Source organism: Oncorhynchus mykiss, chromosome 12, assembly GCF_013265735.2.
Source record: "Oncorhynchus mykiss isolate Arlee chromosome 12, USDA_OmykA_1.1, whole genome shotgun sequence".
Classification (NCBI taxonomy): Eukaryota; Metazoa; Chordata; class Actinopteri; order Salmoniformes; family Salmonidae; genus Oncorhynchus; species Oncorhynchus mykiss.
The window spans coordinates 75773997-75791496 of NC_048576.1; the positions used below are offsets into that span (position 1 = coordinate 75773997).

A 17500-nucleotide genomic window follows, 5' to 3' on the forward strand; every position below is an offset into this window, starting at 1 on the left:
CCAGCCTGAATGCCTCTGCAATGTCACTGCTGACTTCTGTTGTAGGTAACACAGTATCTGTCGAATTGTAAGCGTTAACACACTTAACTGTACGCGTTAAGTGGGCTTATCTAAATATAATTTCTAAGGTAGCAGCAGCCTTTCAAAAGCAATTACATAATATTGAAATGATTGGTCATTGTGTATGTAAGGCGTGGTCCCTCTATTGTAGACTGCTACAGCAGTTATAGGTGATAGGTTTTCATCATGATTCAAGATCTTGTAGTAAAAGAGAGACCATGAATAAGTCAGTGCTCAGTGGACCAGGCCAGGGTGAGTCACATGCCGGGCAAGAGCCCCAGGGTATAGCTATCTAACAAAACATAACATAGGACTAAACTGTCTTATATATTCAATAGAATTAATCAAAGATGTAATAAAAACAACTGGTGTTATTGGTGTGAGCAATGGAACTTCCAAAGACATTGACGAAAGAAAGAAAGGTGAATTAAACTGAGAAACTTTGTAAAGCACTGGGTGGATTGCTCCACCTTGTGGGAAAGCCCTTCTCTAGCCCCTCTTCAAAGCAGCTTTAATACCTAATTGAGTTGAAGGGAGTAAACTCTAAAAGTTCCACAGCGAAAATGACTGATCTTCATGATCTTAGATCTGTATGGCCTGTTGAAATGGAAGTTGTGCTCTAGCCTAATGATGGCTGGTTACATTTGAGCTATGGTAGGCTTTCCTTTTTAACAATATTTGTTTAAAGTTAACCATACACTGTGTGCACAGGAATGTACATTTCCAAAGACCAAGGCCACTTTATTGCAGGAAATTAGCTTTAACAGTCGACTTTGGGCACAAAAACGGTCCAACTCCTCCACTTTCTCATTCTTCAAACAGAAAATGTTTCCCTTGGGTTAACCAGAGATACAGTATTTGGGTTAACCTGGCCTTAACCTAAAGTAGCAGGCTTAAAAGAAAACGCCTGAGAGGAGTACCACATCCGGTTTTCAGCAGAAAAGGAAGCCTATGTTGAATTAGTTGTTTCCCTGAAAACCGGATACATCCGGTTGTTGGAAATTTATCCTGGTTTGGTCATCTGGAATGATCAGGACAGTTGTGAACAATTGCTGATTGGTGGAATATGGGATGTGCAGACAATTGTGAGGAGGCGGGACTGCAAAGTTGGGGAGGGGTGTGATACTGTGTCCCAGGTACAACACAACTAGCTTCTCAATGCAATAGCATAGCCATAGTGGAATAGTAGTTTACGTTTCTATGGACTCATTCATCCTTTTATGATTGATCAAAACGAAAAGTGGAATATCTGTCTGAGGAGTTTGCTTACAACACGATCAATCCTTGACAATGAGTGGTAAGTGGGAAATTAAGATTTCTTCTTGTCATGTTTATTTAAATGTATTTTTTAAAGATTTCTTACCTGACTTTATCAGATAAAGTTAGATGAGTCAATCGGGGGTGAAAAGTTGCGGCACTGAATGACACTTCGCCCTCCTTATTGTCTTGTCAGTCACAGTTATTTTTAGTATTGTAAGCTCCAGTCAATTAATGTAGTAAATATTCATATTGCCAAGTAGTCTGAGGGGTGTTTATTTTTATTTTGAGATGTTGACACTGCTCTGGGAAAAAGTTGTTCTTGATAAAAAGTATCTCATGTTTTCTATGGACTACATGAGTAGCCTACATGGGAAAAAGAGAGATGTCAGGAAAAGATTCCACAGGACACAGATGTGTCTCGACCTGTCTGTCTGTTAGCCTATATGTGAGCAAGGGGGGTGTGGTTATGGAGCACTTACTTACCCCTCATTGTTGGTAAATAGCTAACTTTAAAACATATACTATGCTGCTTTAGACTTATTCGGGAAAAATGGGGTGTCAGCTGTGACACGGCGCCTTGAGTTGGAAAACATCTATTTTGGTTATTGAACTACAGTAAGGGAAGTGGATTTACACCCAATTATGGAATTAGATTATGATCTGATCTGTGCTACTAAACGCTTCGAGAGTCTCATTTGAACGTGTTTTTTCTTAGTCCAGGGAGATGGCACAACTGCTCCTCAGTAGTTGAGGTCTTTGTTTGATATCACAGTAGGTTTTTAAGTGTGTGATATGAATCACATCAGTGTTTGCATTCTTGAACTCTGAGACAGATTTAATGTCGTCCCTATCATTGTTTACAACCCACCAACCAACCTTGTGCAACACCAGGAGAAACTTGAGTCAATCATTGGTGCAGATAAATGCACCATCAAATGTGTTCATAGTACTGGAAGTTAATCCTACAGCCTGTTATACAGTGCATTCGGAAAGTATTCAGACCCCTTGACCTTTTTCACATTTCGTTACATTATAGCGTTATTCTAAAATCAATTAAATATTTTTTCCCCCTCATCAACCTACACACACTACCCCATAATGACAAAGCAAAAACAGGTTTTTAGAATTTTTTGCAAATGTATTAAAAAAATAAACTGAACTATCACATTTTCATAAGTATTCAGACATAAGTATTCAGAGTACTTTGTTGAAGCACCTTTGGCAGTGATTACAGCCTGGAGTCTTCCTGGGTATGATGCTACAAGCTTGGCACTCCTGCATTTGGGGAGTTTCTCCCAGTCTTCTCTGGAGAGCCTCTCAAGCTCTGTCAGGTTGGATGGGGAGCGTCACTGCACAGCTATTTTCAGGTCTCTCCAGAGATGTTAGATCGGGTTCAAGTCTGGGCTCTGGCTGGGCCACTCAAGGACATTCAGAGACTTCTCCCGAAGCCACTCCGGTGTTATCTTGGCTGTGTGCTTAGCGTCGTTGTCCTGTTGGAAGGTGAACCTTCAACCCAGTCTGAGGTCCTAAGCGCTCTGGAGCAGGTTTTCATCAAGGATCTCTCTGTACTTTGCTTCGTTCATCTTTCCCTCCATCCTGACCAGCCTTCCAGTCCCTGCTGCAGAAAAACCCACAGCATGGTGGTGCCACCACTGTGCTTCACCGTAGGAATAGTGCCAGTTTTCCTCCGACGTGAAACTTAGCATTCAGGCCAAACAATTCAATCTTGGTTTCATTAAACCAGAGAACCTAGTTTCCCATGGTCAGAGTCCTTTAGGTGCCTTTTGGCAAATTCTAAGCAGGCTGTCATGTGCCTTTTACTGAGGAGTGGCTTCCATCTGGCTATTCTACCATAAATGCCAGATTGGTGGAGTGCTGCGGAGATGGTTGTCCTTCTTGAAGGTTCTCCCATCTCCACAGAGGATCTCTGGAGCTCTGTCAGGGTGACCATCGGGTTCTTGGTCACCCCCCTGACCAAGGCCCTTCTCCCCTGATTGCTGGCCGTGCGGCCAGCTCTAGGAAGAGTCTCGGTGGCTCCAAACTTCTTCCATATAAGAATGATGGAGGCCACTGCAATCTTGGGGACCTTCAATGCTACAGATTTTTTTTGGAACCCTTCCCCAGATCTGTGCCTCGACACAATCCTGTCTCGGAGCTCTACGGACAATTCCTTTGATGTCATGGCTTGGTTTTTGCTCTGACATGCACTTTCAACTGTGGGACCTTATATAGACAGGTGTTTCTTTCCGAATCATGTCCAATCAATTTAATTTACCACTGGTGGACTTCAATCAAGTTGTAGAAACATCTCAAGGATGATCAATGGAAACAGGATGCACCTGAGCTCAATTTTGAGTCTCATGGCAAAGGTTCTGAATACTTATGTAAATAAGTGTTAGGTTCTTATTTTTGAGAGTAAAGAACTCAAGGACACTAGATAAGCTTTAACCAAGTTTAATTCTTCCCAAAGGTTCTGTACAGCTGTAATTCAGACAACCCAACATTTCTCCCATCACAGATATATATATCCCACTTAAGACACTCCTCCTTCTCTCCAATCCTTACATCTTATGGTTCTACAGGAAAAGAGTAACAGGATACTAAACCCTTATTACTCCCTTCAGGGGATCTGACCTCACCTCCTGACCTCAACCCCTCCTTCACCTAATCCACAGATGTCTATCTTTCTCCCCTATATCAACATGTTGCTCTCCTCCCATCCACCCAACACATTCCAAAGCCATATGTCTTTCTACAGAGAACCATTAACTTCTGACATAAAACCCAGTCTCTTTCACTATTCTATGCTTCTTCTCCATCATTTATTTAATATCTCAATGTTCAAAATGTCAAATCAAACATAAGGTATTTCTGTTTTTTAGCAAACATTTCTTAAACTCTGTTTTCGCGTTGTCATTATGGGGTATTGTGTGTAGATTGATGAGGAAAATCAATTTTTGAACAAGGCTGTAACGTAATAAAATGTGGAAAAAGTCAAGCGGTCTGAATACTTTCCGAATGCTCTGTATGTTAATTGCAAAATAATCCCCTCCAGCTTTCCTTGGAGCACAGCCAGAAAAGCACCTCCTTTTGCTACTTCTCACAATGCAGCAGACAATGGCCATAAACTGTATTATCAACATAGTTTGAGCCTGTTCTCTTTATAACACAGAATGTTGGCTCCTCTTTCAAACCAGTCCTGTATTAACTTGCTTTCTCTGTACCAGGCATCACAGTATGGGTGAAGGATTATGACAAGGGACAGGAAGAGGGGCGGCCGGTGTCCCCGTTCTCTGAGGAGTGCTGTGAGGAGCTGTGGGACAGGGTGGAGGGGGTGAGGCACAAGCTGACCCGAATCCTGAACCCAGCCAAGCTCACCCCCTACCTGAGGCAGTGCAAGGTCATCGACGAGCAGGATGAGGATGAGGTCCTCAACTCCATCCAGTACCCACTACGTATCAGCAAGGCTGGTGAGAGAGAGGGAGGGAGGGAGAGGGAATGTGTGGGAGCAAAAAAGAGAGGGAGAATGAGAGAAAAATTATGGAAGTGAATGAGAAGAGTGTAAAAGGTACAGTTGAAGTTGGAAGTTTACATACACCTTAACCAAATACATTTAAGTTTCACAATTCCTGACATTTAATCCTAGTAAAAATTCACTGTCTTCGATAAATTGGGATCCCCACTTTATTTTAAGAGTGAAATGTCAGAATAATAGTAGAGAGAATTATTTATTTAAGCTTTTATTTCTTTCATCACATTCCCAGTTGGTCAAAAGTTTACATACACTCAATTAGTATTTGGTAGCATTGCCTTTAAATTGTTTAACATGGGTTAGCCTTCCACAAGTTTCCCACAATAAGTTGGGTGAATTTGGTCCCATTCCTCCTGACAGAGCTGGCGTAACTGAGTCAAGTTTGTAGGCCTCCTTGCTTGCACACGCTTTTTCAGTTCTGCCCACAAATGTTCTATAGGATTGAGGTCAGGGCTTTGGATGGCCACTCCAATACCTTGACTTTGTTGTCCTTAAGGCATTTTGCTACAACTTTGGAAGTATGCTTGGGGTCATTTGGAAGACCCATTTTTGACCAAGCTTTAACTTTAACTGATGTCTTCAGATGTTGCTTCAATATATCCACATACTTTTCCTTCCATGTGATGCCATCTATTTTGTGAAGTGCACCAGTCCCTCCTGCCGCAGTGCTTCAAGGTTGGGATGGTGTTCTTCGGCTTGCAAGCCTTCCCCTTTTTCCTCCAAACATAATGATGGTCATTATGGCCAAACAGTTCTATTTTTGTTTCATCAGACCAGAGAACATTTCTCCAAAAAGTACGATCTTTGTCCCCATGTGCAGTTGCGAACCGTAGTCTGGCTTTTTTATGGCGGTTTTGGAGCAGTGGCTTCTTCCTTGCTGAGTGGCCTTTCAGGTTATGTCGATATAGGACTCGTTTTACTGTGGATATAGATAGTTTTGTACCTGTTTCCTCCAGCATCTTCACAAGGTCCTTTGCTGTTGTTCTGGGATTGATTTGTACTTTTCTCTCCATTCATCCCTATGAGACAGAACGTGTCTACTTCCTGAGTGGTATGACGGCTGCGTGGTCCCATGGTGTTTATACTTGAGTACTGTTGTTTGTACAGATGAACGTGGTACCTTCAGGCGTTTGGAAATTGCTCCCAAGGATGAACCAGACTTGTGGAGGTCTACAATTTATTTTCTGAGGTCTTGGCTGATTTCTTTAGATTTTCCCATGATGTCTAGCAAAGAAGCACTGAGTTTGAAGGTAGGCCTTGAAATACATCCACAGGTACACCTCCAATTGACTCAAATGATGTCACTTAGCCTATCAGAAGCTTCTAAAGCCATGACATTTTCTGAAATTTTAACCGACTTGCCAAACCTATAGTTTGTTAACAAGAAATTTGTGGAGTGGTTGAAAAACTAGTTTTAAGGACTCCAACCTAAGTGTATGTAAACTTCCGACTTCAACTGTAAGTGAGAGGAGGCAGGGAGAGAGGAGGTAGGTCGGAGAGAGTGAGGTAAGTAGGGGTTTGTGCCGTGTGAGTAAAAGGTGGTTTGGAAGGATAGCAAGAGGGGAGTGAGAGACAGAGGGAGGGGAGACAGGTATGAGTAACGAGGCAGGAGATCAAGATAAAAGGATTGAAGGAGTGGCCACTAGCTAGGTAAAGGAGAGGGAGAGATAAAGGAGGAGGTAGACAGATGGGGAGTGAAAAAGACGGGGAGAGAGGAAGAAACAGAGAGATGAGGTTAGAGAGGAAAAGATGACAAAGGGATTACCTGGAACATGAGCAGCTTTCACACTTTTGTCAGTACAGTACGTAAAGTGTCTCCATCTTCAGGATGTATTGTCGTCTTCGTCTTATAAACTTTAATGATGTCCTAACTGTTTATCAGGACGTTTGATTGACATCCTGCATGGGCGGGGCCAGCGTGGCCTCCAGGCCTTCATGGAGTCTTTGGAGTTCTACCACCCCGAGCAATACACTCAGCTCACTGGACAACAGCCCACCCAGCGCTGCTCCATCATCTTGGGTGAGGATTTGTCCCCAAATATCCCCCTTCCACTCCTGTATGACCAGTGTTCCCCCATCCCCCATTTACCTCCATTGCTGTGTCCCCCCAGATGAGGAGGGTCCAGAGGGCCTGACTCAGTTCCTGCTGCTCGAGGTGCGTAAGCTGAGGGAGCAGCTGCTGGGGAGCCGCGTGTGTGAGCGCCACCTGTCCCAGCGTTGCCGTGTGGCCGAGGAGGAGCGCAGCCGGGCTGAACGCAAGACACTTGACCTACGACATGACCGGCTGCAGATAGAGAGGTACACCACACGGAACCACACATACAGGGCTTAAAGCACTGTGAGACAAATGACACTAGCATTAAAGTTTGATTAATTGAACTTCACAGGTAAAACCACACAGGCATCTGGCTGTTATCCACAAGGCCCAACAATGTGCATTGCACCCAAAGTGAATGACAGTATTCAGACTGGAACTTGAAACATCGGGAATGATATACATAAACTACATTCGTGATAAGCCATGGTCCATGGCTGTCATACATTTTTTAAATAGGGATGTACAGTTTCTATGTCCAGTGTACTGAGAGCTGGCTGAATGTGTCTCCCACAGGCTGCGTCAGGACTGGGAGGCAGGCAGCAGGGAGCTGGGCCGGCTGAAGGACAGGCACCTGGAACAGGCTGTGAAATACTCTAGTGCCCTGGAGGATCAGGCCAAGGCCTCCGCACGTGAGAGAGAGCTACTGGAACAGGTATAGAGAGGAGAGGGGGACAAGGGGTCTGGTGGGTTGTTGAAGGAGAGGGAGTGTGACTGGGACAGAAGAAAGCAGCTGGAGAAAGATAAAAGGATGGATGGAGGGTATACATCTTTTTAAAGATGTATACCCACGCCACGCTCAAGGTACTAAACGATATCATAACCGCCATCGATAAAAGACAGTACTGTGCAGCCGTCTTCATAGACCTTGCCAAGGCTTTCGACTCTGTCAATCACCGTATTCTTATCGGCAGACTCAGTAGCCTCGGTTTTTCGGATGACTGCCTTGCCTGGTTCACCAATTACTTTGCAGACAGAGTTCAGTGTGTCAAATCGGAGGGCATGCTGTCCGGTCCTCTGGCAGTCTCTATGGGGGTGCCACAGGGTTCAATTCTCGGGCCGACTCTTTTCTCTGTATATATCAATGATGTTTCTCATGCTGCGGGCGATTCCCTGATCCACCTCTACGCAGACGACACCATTCTATATACTTCCGGCCCGTCCTTGGACACTGTGCTATCTAACCTCCAAACGAGCTTCAATGCCATACAGCACTCCTTCCGTGGCCTCCAACTGCTCTTAAACGCTAGTAAAACCAAATGCATGCTTTTCAACCGTTCGCTGCCTGCACCCGCACGCCTGACCAGCATCACCACCCTGGATGGTTCCGACCTTGAATATGTGGACATCTATAAGTACCTAGGTGTCTGGCTAGACTCTAAACTCTCCTTCCAGACCCATATCAAACATCTCCAATCGAAAATCAAATCAAGAGTCGGCTTTCTATTCCGCAACAAAGCCTCCTTCACTCACGCCGCCAAACTTACCCTAGTAAAACTGACTATCCTACCGATCCTCGACTTCGGCGACGTCATCTACAAAATTGCTTCCAACACTCTACTCAGCAAACTGGATGCAGTTTATCACAGTGCCATCCGTTTTGTCACTAAAGCACCTTATACCACCCACCACTGCGACTTGTATGCTCTAGTCGGCTGGCCCTCGCTACATATTCGTCGCCAGACCCACTGGCTCCAGGTCATCTACAAGTCCATGCTAGGTAAAGCTCCGCCTTATCTCAGCTCACTGGTTACGATGGCAACACCCATCCGTAGCACGCGCTCCAGCAGGTGTATCTCACTGATCATCCCTAAAGCCAACACCTCATTTGGCCGCCTTTCGTTCCAGTTCTCTGCTGCCTGTGACTGGAACGAATTGCAAAAATCGCTGAAGTTGGAGACTTTTATCTCCCTCACCAACTTCAAACATCTGCTATCCGAGCAGCTAACCGATCGCTGCAGCTGTACATAGTCTATTGGTAAATAGCCCACCCATTTTCACCTACCTCATCCCCATACTGTTTTTATTTATTTATTTTTATTTTTCTGCTCTTTTGCACACCAATCTCTACCTGTACATAACCATCTGATCATTTATCACTCCAGTGTTAATCTGCATAATTGTAATTATTTGCCTACCTTCTCATGCCTTTTGCACACAATGTATATATAGACTCCCCTTTTTTTCTACTGTGTTATTGACTTGTTAATAGTTTACTCCATGTGTAACTCTGTGTTGTCTGTTCACACTGCTATGCCTTATCTTGGCCAGGTCGCAGTTGCAAATGAGAACTTGTTCTCAACTAGCCTACCTGGTTAAATAAAGGTGAAATAAAAAAATAAAAAAAAAATAAAAAGAGCTGTTGGGACATGCCTTTATAGGAAGCCTTTTCCCTGGTAGGATTCCCTTGTAATACTCTTACTCAACCTTTTCTACAGATGGAGCAGCTGAAGACCAGACTGGTGGAGGCAGAGAAAGAGACTGACAGTAGTCCTGCCCCTACGGCGCCAGTCAGAAGGAACCGGAGTGTCACCCATCGGACGAACGACGCCCCCGCTGTTCCCGAGAAGAGGGAGAAGCCACTACAGCACATTGACATTCAGAAGTCAGGTCACATTGAAACACAGGTAGAGCCACCACTCAGAGTGAATCTGATTCACCCTCTGAGTTTGTGATGTTTTCCCGCTCCGACGGTGCTGCTCTAACTCTTGTATTGTTCCGTTTTGACCTCAGGCTCTGTTGGACATCCTGAAGCAGGACAACAGGGAGGCAGCAGAGCAGAGACACGAGCTGTGTGGCAACATCGCCAGACTACAGGGAGAGCTGGAGAGCTCTGAGGATTTCAGGGACAAGGTGGGAGCAGAGAAAGAGCCTATTCACACCATTCTGTCCCGTGATTCACTCTCAGAAGTCACTGAGCTGGTGACAGTTTTTCAAGTTGTCTTTGTTCAGGCTTCATAAAGTGTTAAAACACACCTCTTGTATATCAACACAATTGTATTATTCTGTCTTTGATGGTGTGTTGTGTTGTGAAGCTGGAGTCTCAGTGTGAGCAGCTGCAGCTGAAGGTGAGGACTCTGCAGCTGGACTGGGAGACGGAACAGAAAAGGAGCATTTCCTACTTCAACCAGATTATGGAGCTGGAGAAGGAGAGGGACCAGGTCAGTAGGTCTGAGTAGGGATACGGGTTAGAATCAAGTAATCAATATATGGTAAGGTGTTTGTTTCTGTTGGTTTAAATTGTTCATGGCTGTTTGGACACTGAATGAACATGCACAGAGTGTAATGGTTGTCTGTGGTGGAAGAAGAGGAGGACCAATGCTCAGCGTGGTAAGTGTCCATAGTGATAATTTATTATCATGAATACAAAAACAAATTAACGAGAACGAAGGAAACAAAACAGTCCTGTATGGTAAATATACAAATCAGAAAACAATCACCCACAACTCAAGGGTGAAAACAGGCTGCCTAAGTATGGTTCTCAATCAGGGACAACGATTGACAGCTGCCTCTGATTGAGAACCATACCAGGCCAAACACAGAAATCCCAAATCATAGAAAAAAGAACATAGACTGCCCACCCCAACTCACGCCCTGACCATACTAAAACAAAGACAAAACAAAGGAACTAAGGTCAGAACGTGACACAGAGGAATATTGAAGTCGGAGTGTTGAGTTAGAGGCCTTTTTGCAGGATAATATAAGGCCCTTCTCTGCATAGTTGCCCCATTACTCACCGTAATACATCATTTTTGTCTTGTCATGCAGGTGTTTCCACTACTCAGTATCTCCCCCACTCTGTGTCTGCCTGTCTCCTCATAACTCATCTCTCTAGCGCGTTCTCTCCTCCTCCTTCTGATACTGTATATCCTTCAGGCTCTGCGCAGTCGAGACAGCCTGCAGTTGGAGTATACTGACTGCCTATTGGACAAGAACCGCCTGCGTAAACGCATTGCAGAGCTTCAGGCCAATCTAGAGGAGCAGCAGAGAGAGCTGGAGAAAGAGAAGGACAGGAGCAGGGAGCAGAGTTCCCCCTGTATGCACTGTGTGAGTCTCAGCTACTGTATGTACACACATTCCGTGTACACACTTTTGATTATACTTGCACAACACAAGTGTGTTTTCCCTATTTTGTCAGACATACAGTTTCACATACTCACAAAAATACGATAATCAAATTACAGTGTGGACCTGTTAGCCTTCTCCTGTACTCTTCTAATGTGATTGTCTCTCTGTCCCTCTCCTAGTCTCACCTGTCTCTGTGCAGCGAGGACCAGCGCTACGGGCCCTGCTGCTCCCTAGACCTCAGCCCTCTGCCCAACGGCACTCACCAGCTGCTCTGCAAGGTCAGAGTTCATTGCCATCTTATCATCTTCGTTGGCAGCAGCTAGAATATTAGCAACATTTAGTGTTATGATCAACAGCAGCCACAACATTTATCTCTTCATAATCATGTAATAAATAGTCCTTGAGGAGTGTGGCAGTGTAGCTGTCCAACCCGTCTTTTCATTTGACTCATTCAGAGTTGTACTTAACTAGGTACCATTGAGCTGATCCCCGCAACAATAATGATGATTTTACTTGCCATGGTTATTCATGGTCTACTTAGAGAGAATATTATTTTTAGATCAGGGTGAAGCAACTCCTGTGTGCTAATTAGGTTGTTGTTTTGAATAGAGTTAGAGATATTATGTTTTATGTATTGTTTATTTAACTTTTGTTTATTACCTACGTCACTTCTTTGGCAATGTTAACATATGTTTCCCATGCCAATAAAGCCCCTTGAACTGAATTGAATTGATGTTGCCAGAGAGGAATTTGTGTAACTGTCAGCATGTTAGTACCTGTAGGATACCTTTCAGTGAACAGATGTTGATGATGTCTCTGTTTTCATTTCTGTGTTACAGTCTCCCTCTACAGACCAAACCCATGACCACTCCGAAGGTAAGCCTATATTTCAAATCAAATCAAATGTTATTTGTCACATGCACCGAATACAACAGACCTTGCAGTAAAATGCTTACTTACATGCCCTTAATTAACAATGCAGTTAAGAAAAATACCAACAAAAATAAGAAATAAAAGTAACAAATAATTAAAGAGCAGCAGTAAAATAACAATAGCGAGGCTATATACAGGGGGTAGAGTTGAGATGAATGCAGTGTTTCCCAACCAAGGGTACTTGGCATATCCACAGGGGGTACTTTAAGGGTTCTCTGGATAGAGCAAAATATACTTGGTGGTCGAGTAACGGAAAAAGGTTGGGAACCACTGGATTAGGGGATTGGGGTTTTGCAAGGAGAGCATTGAAGAAAAGAGCATTCCTGAGTTGATCCCTTTTTTTTCATTTTGCTTTATTTATTCTAAATGTTTACATCACTGTAGCTGATGAAGGATAAACCTTGTATTTGAACTACTGTTTGAATAAGACATGGTAGAAATAGGCATGGCCAAAACAAATGTTTTTTTTTTGACCACTTTGATGAGAGAGGATAGGCTTAGACTTCTAAATCCTTTTTTTTGTCTGCAGGTTCCCGCTCAAACTCAGAGGAGAATCTCTTGACAGCAGTGAGTTGTTACATTACTCCACAACACTTTGTGACATGCCGACATATCAAAGCATCATGTCTCATCTTGCGTTAATCTATATTATATTAACAAATGTATTTTTCTCACTGAACAGTATAGCTGTGAATACACACAGTATATGTGGATTGTTGAATAATTAATTCACTTTTTCAAGTTGTCAAGGAGACAATGAATAGGTTTAAATTGTTGGCCTGCATCTATACTTTAGTCATTCTCTATTTCCCTTTTTGTTTGTGTCCTGTGTGTTTTACAGACAGTGGACAGTGAGAGGGATGTTAACAGGCTCTCCATCTTCCCCTTCCCTCCCTGTATGGACTCCATCAACCGCAGGGTCAACATAGAGTATGTCATACCCATAGAATTAGGAAATATAATTATTATTAATTTAATAGGATATCTATGGTCATACCATAGCAGATCAACTTTTACATTATTCTCTGATATGGAGATATCACTCTCCACCATGTTATGTTGGAAATGCATTTAAAACTAAATAAATGATGATGAAAAGTCCTCTATTGTGATCTTTCCCTTCAGGTTTGACGTGGACTCATGGGGCAGTGATGAGAATGAGAACCTCACAGGTTTGGTTTAGTTCAGTACAACCCTCCTGTCCGTCTAAGTCTGTAGCTACCTGTAATACATGCAACCCCGGATAAGTATAGATGTGTGTAGTAATGTCTCATTATGTTGTGTTTCAGGAGTCCAGAGTGAGGTCTCCCTGTCGAACTCCTGTAGCTCCCTGCATTCTCACCTCTTCCCCCCTGACCTCATCAACCTGCCCCCTGTCCCACCTCACAAACCCAACTACAGCAGTCTCTGGTATGTCTCCATCTCTGTGCTGCCTACATCAGGGCAGCTAATCCAACGTAGTGTAGGTACACTTGCTAACCCTTTATGGTGTGAGATATAATCTTAACTGTATACTGATAAGTGTAATTACCATCTCTCTTTCCACTTCCTCTTTCAGTTTCGAGCCCCTGTCCCCCGTACCAAGTCCCCCCACTACGCACAAAAAAGGAAGAGGCAGCCTAGCAGATGACATCACCATCATTGGGGGCAACCGCACAGGCATCTTTGTTAGCAGCGTCAGAGCTGGTTCTCCTGCTGAGCAGTGGGGTCTGAAGGAGGGCAGTGAGTTACTGGAGGTGAGAAACAAAGGCATACAGACAGATGGACAGGCAAACAGATAGTAGAAAAACAGCCACACAGGCCTGAGTACAACTGTCTCTCTCCTCCCTGTCCAGCTGGAGAAGGTTCTGTTTGGTGGGGGCAGTGTGCTGATGGGCCAGTGCACTGGAGAGGTGGCCCACTTCTCTCTGCAGTGGTGGACAGAGCCCTCTTCTCTCAAACACCAGACCAACACAGGGGGTGAAGTTCTGAGACAGCTTTTACAGTTATTTTCCTTGACTGATATACTTTTTCAGTACAGTACACCTTTATAGTGTATGGTCTTGGCCTTTATCCAGGCGTCAGACTGTTTATAGAACAAAAAAAGATAAAACAATAGAGTGTGTGTAACTAACTGCCCACCCCTTTTCCTCTTCTCAGCCTACTCCAAGTTATGTGCCCAGCTCCCTTCTCCTACCTTCCACGGTGCTGACTCCTTCTACGTGCGCGTCAACCTGGACCTGGACCCTCATAGCGACCTGCCCTGTCTGGGGGTGCGCTGTGATGACATAATACACGTCACTGACACCCGTTACAATGGGAAGTACCAGTGGCGCTGCACCCTGGTGAACCCCCGCACAGCCAAGCCCTTGCAGGCGGGGGTCATGCCCAATTACAACAGGTAAGGGAGAGGTGCCACGTACTGTCACCTTTGTGACAGAGTTCAAATGAACGGGTTATATAATGCAAGACATTTTAATAAGCATGAGAAGAAGTCCATTAAACAGTCCATTAATCTATAACAGACAGTTGTGCAAACATTTAGCTTTGTTAGACTGCACTCACAGACTGCATAAGACACGTAATGATAAATGTGTATCCCCTAAATCTTTCTCTATCTCAGAGCCCAGCAACTGTTGTTGGTGAGGTTACGTACCTTAGCCCTGGAGCAGAAGGATTTAAAAAAAAAAGTATGTCTCCTCTTGTCCCTACTGTGTGTGAATCTCTGGTAACCAAGGGTAACCAGAGTACTGATTCCTCCATTCCTCCCTGTAGGTATCCAAGAAGGGCTCTGAGCGTGTACGATTGGTCAAGGCTGTCCCCCCCAGCTGTCGTGGGATTGGTTCCACCCCACAGGTCCTTTACACACTCAGCAACCGTAAGCTCCTCCCATATGACTTTATTGATATTTTTTGTTTGTCCTTTGAAGACTATGGTAAGATAAAAATGCATGAACCTAAATGTGTGTGTGTGTGTGTCTTTGTTCAGGTCATGAGGAGCACCTGATTCCTTACAGTATGGTCCAGCCAATACAGGTCATGACCAAACGGCCTGTCATCTTCTCCCCCTCCTTGCTCTCTCGCGGCCTCATAGAGAGACTGCTTCAGCCAGCAGAGTCTGGACTGGACTTCAACACCTGCCAACCAGGTACACACACACATGCAGACACCCATGGTTATTTACATAGTGTCACTACACACTCAAATTTCAGAAGCACTAGTTGCATGCTTGTTGTCCTTCTTGCATGATCGGCTTTGTTTTAAAGTAATTACTTGTAGATATGTTGCCTCTCTACCGCTTCTCATGGAGGGATGTCTTTCAGAGCTAATCCAGGCCACAGAGAGAAATGATAAGAGTGTTTTCCTGCTAGATGCTTCCACCCCAGAGCAGGCTCTTGGAATCAGTCTGCAGTCTATTCAAGATGTAATAAGCCAGGTATACATTATTTATTTCATTCATTCTCTCTCTCTCTCACACTCACACAAACAAACAAACACTTCCCATGGGGCAAAAACTGTGTCAATTTGTATTTTTTATTTAACCTTTCTTTAACTAGGCAAGTCAGTCAAGAATAAATTCTTATTTACAATGACGGCCTACCCCGGCCAAACACTCCTCTAACCCTGACGACGGGCCAATTGTGCACCACCCTATGGGACTCCCGATCACGGACAGATGTTATACAGCCTGTAATCTAACCAGCGTCTGTAGTGACGCCTCTAGCACTGAGATGCAGTGCCTTAGACCGCTGCGCCACTTGGGAGCCCCAAAATGTTGCTTCCACGCTATTTCAACGAGAAAATGTTATGTAATGATGCTTATTCGACGTGGAAAACTGAATGGATTTGAAAAAGTCATCAACATAAGGGAATTTTGTCTTTTTTCATCAAACATTTAACCTAAATCCAATGACATGGTGACATTTTTTTGTTGATTTTACATTGAATTCATGATAGTTGACAACTACACCTAATGTAAATCAAAACTAGAGGTTGAACTGTCTGTGCCCAGTGGGTTACCTTTCCCATATAGGTTTCTGTGTCTTGTCTCTCAGGACAAGCACTGTCTGTTGGAGCTAGGCCTGAGTAGTGTGGAGGGCCTTCTGAGGCAGGGGGTCTACCCTATCGTCATTAATATCCGACCCAAGAACAAAAAACACAAGAAGCTAAAGTAGGTGCCTGACTGACTATCTGTATTTGTGTGTGTTTACAATACACTTTTAGATCATAAGTTATTCTATTTTTGTAGTTGTGTGTTCTCTAATCCAATTTATAAACAGTAGTTACAAAGTCAATCTATTTTGCCCCATTGACAGGAAGTTGCTGACCGGGCGAGGGGAGGATGGCGTGATGGAGGAGGTGTGTCAGGCGGACGAGCAGAGGCTGGAGACCCTGCCCCTACTCTACCACACTTTGGAACCCAGCACCTGGAGCTGCACCGAGGATCTGCTTCTCGCCATACGCAATGTCATTCACAGCCAGCAGAAGGCACTGCTGTGGGTTGAGTTGGAAAGGCTCCAATAGATCCCAATGTTTTCACCCAGTTTTATTGTTTTACTAAGATAAATTTGATACACTTATCGTATACATTTCACACACACCCATGTAGATACCTAGTTCTACCACAGTAAATATGAAGTTTCATGTTCATTTGATGAATTAAACCTTACAAGCTCAGTAGTAACATGTCTTTCTGTTTTAATGTTGTATTTCTTGTCTACCTATACTAAACATCAGCATTAAACAACCTTCATTAGTTAACAGAGCATCTTTTTAAATGATTGAATAATTCATAATAATACATGGAATTTGTATAGCGCTTTTCTAACAACCAAATACATTAATATTAGTAGTTGGGGTTTGCCTACATTTGCCTTTGGCCACTAGTCACAATACAATATCTTTTGAAAGTTATTCTAAAAATAAAGCTAAAAATATGACTGCTTTATGGTTAGGAAAAACTTTGGCCTTTAGAATGTTCCTTTCAAGACAACTGGAAACTCGGACAAAAAACGAGAGCTTATTAAAGGCGCTGCATTGTCAATAAGTCATCTGTATTGACAATACAGTATTTACTGCGATGCGGCCTCTGCAGAAGTCAGAGCAAACACATTTTTTTGCATTTGAAGGAAGTTGTAAAGAAAGTGTGTTTGTGTATATATCTAGGACTGCCCCCCATCTACTGTCAACCAATCAACCATCCACTCAATTTGACCTCTGCATGCCTCTGGAGACTCCACAATTGCGTCACACCATCGTTACGGCGCCTCAAACCACATTTTCGGATTAAGCGTGGTGATACGGCAGAGGTATAATAATGCCGAGGTCAAAATAACTAGGAACTCGGAAAAATACTAGGTCAAATCATGACGTCAGTGAACTTATGGCTGGAAAAGTCGGAGCTCTAGAAAGAGACCGGAGTTCACGAGATGGAATTCCGAGTTGGATGACCGTTCAAATCGATTTTCCCGTAGCAGCTCGTTTTTCCGAGTTCCCAGTTGTTTCTAACGGACTGAAGTCGGAAGTAGGAGATTTCCGAGTTACCAGTTGTTTTGAACACCGCATAACTCAATA

General features: G+C 43.8%; 1 protein-coding gene across 2 annotated transcripts; it reads left to right on the top strand.

The window, feature by feature from the left end:
- The first annotated feature begins 979 nt into the window (after positions 1-979).
- Positions 980-16606, top strand: LOC110538360 (caspase recruitment domain-containing protein 10-like). Of its 2 annotated transcripts, XM_021625126.2 has the most exons (24): positions 988-1357; positions 4548-4790; positions 6735-6872; positions 6964-7150; positions 7464-7602; positions 9386-9574; positions 9681-9800; positions 9983-10108; positions 10824-10994; positions 11195-11293; positions 11855-11891; positions 12478-12515; positions 12790-12878; positions 13074-13120; positions 13238-13358; positions 13507-13684; positions 13784-13907; positions 14088-14328; positions 14551-14617; positions 14703-14805; positions 14916-15074; positions 15250-15362; positions 15982-16097; positions 16243-16606. In XM_021625126.2, the coding sequence occupies exons 1-24, from the start codon at positions 1351-1353 to the stop codon at positions 16448-16450; spliced, it is 3060 nt and encodes a 1019-aa protein (XP_021480801.2). In that variant the 5' UTR covers positions 988-1350; the 3' UTR covers positions 16451-16606. The 2 variants fall into 2 exon arrangements, 1 of the variants encoding a protein (XP_021480801.2); XR_005035138.1 differs by lacking the exons at positions 14551-14617; positions 16243-16606 and having other exon boundaries at positions 980-1357; positions 15982-16027.
- Positions 16607-17500: the final 894 nt, after the last annotated feature.

What these genes read in the sequence shown, in the direction of transcription:
- LOC110538360 (XM_021625126.2), top strand. An exon ending in CCCAACTACAGCAGTCTCTG is followed by an intron (nt 13,359 to 13,506) that starts GTATGTCTCCAT and finishes TTCCTCTTTCAG; the next exon opens with TTTCGAGCCCCTGTCCCCCG. An exon ending in AAAAAACACAAGAAGCTAAA is followed by an intron (nt 16,098 to 16,242) that starts GTAGGTGCCTGA and finishes CCCCATTGACAG; the next exon opens with GAAGTTGCTGACCGGGCGAG.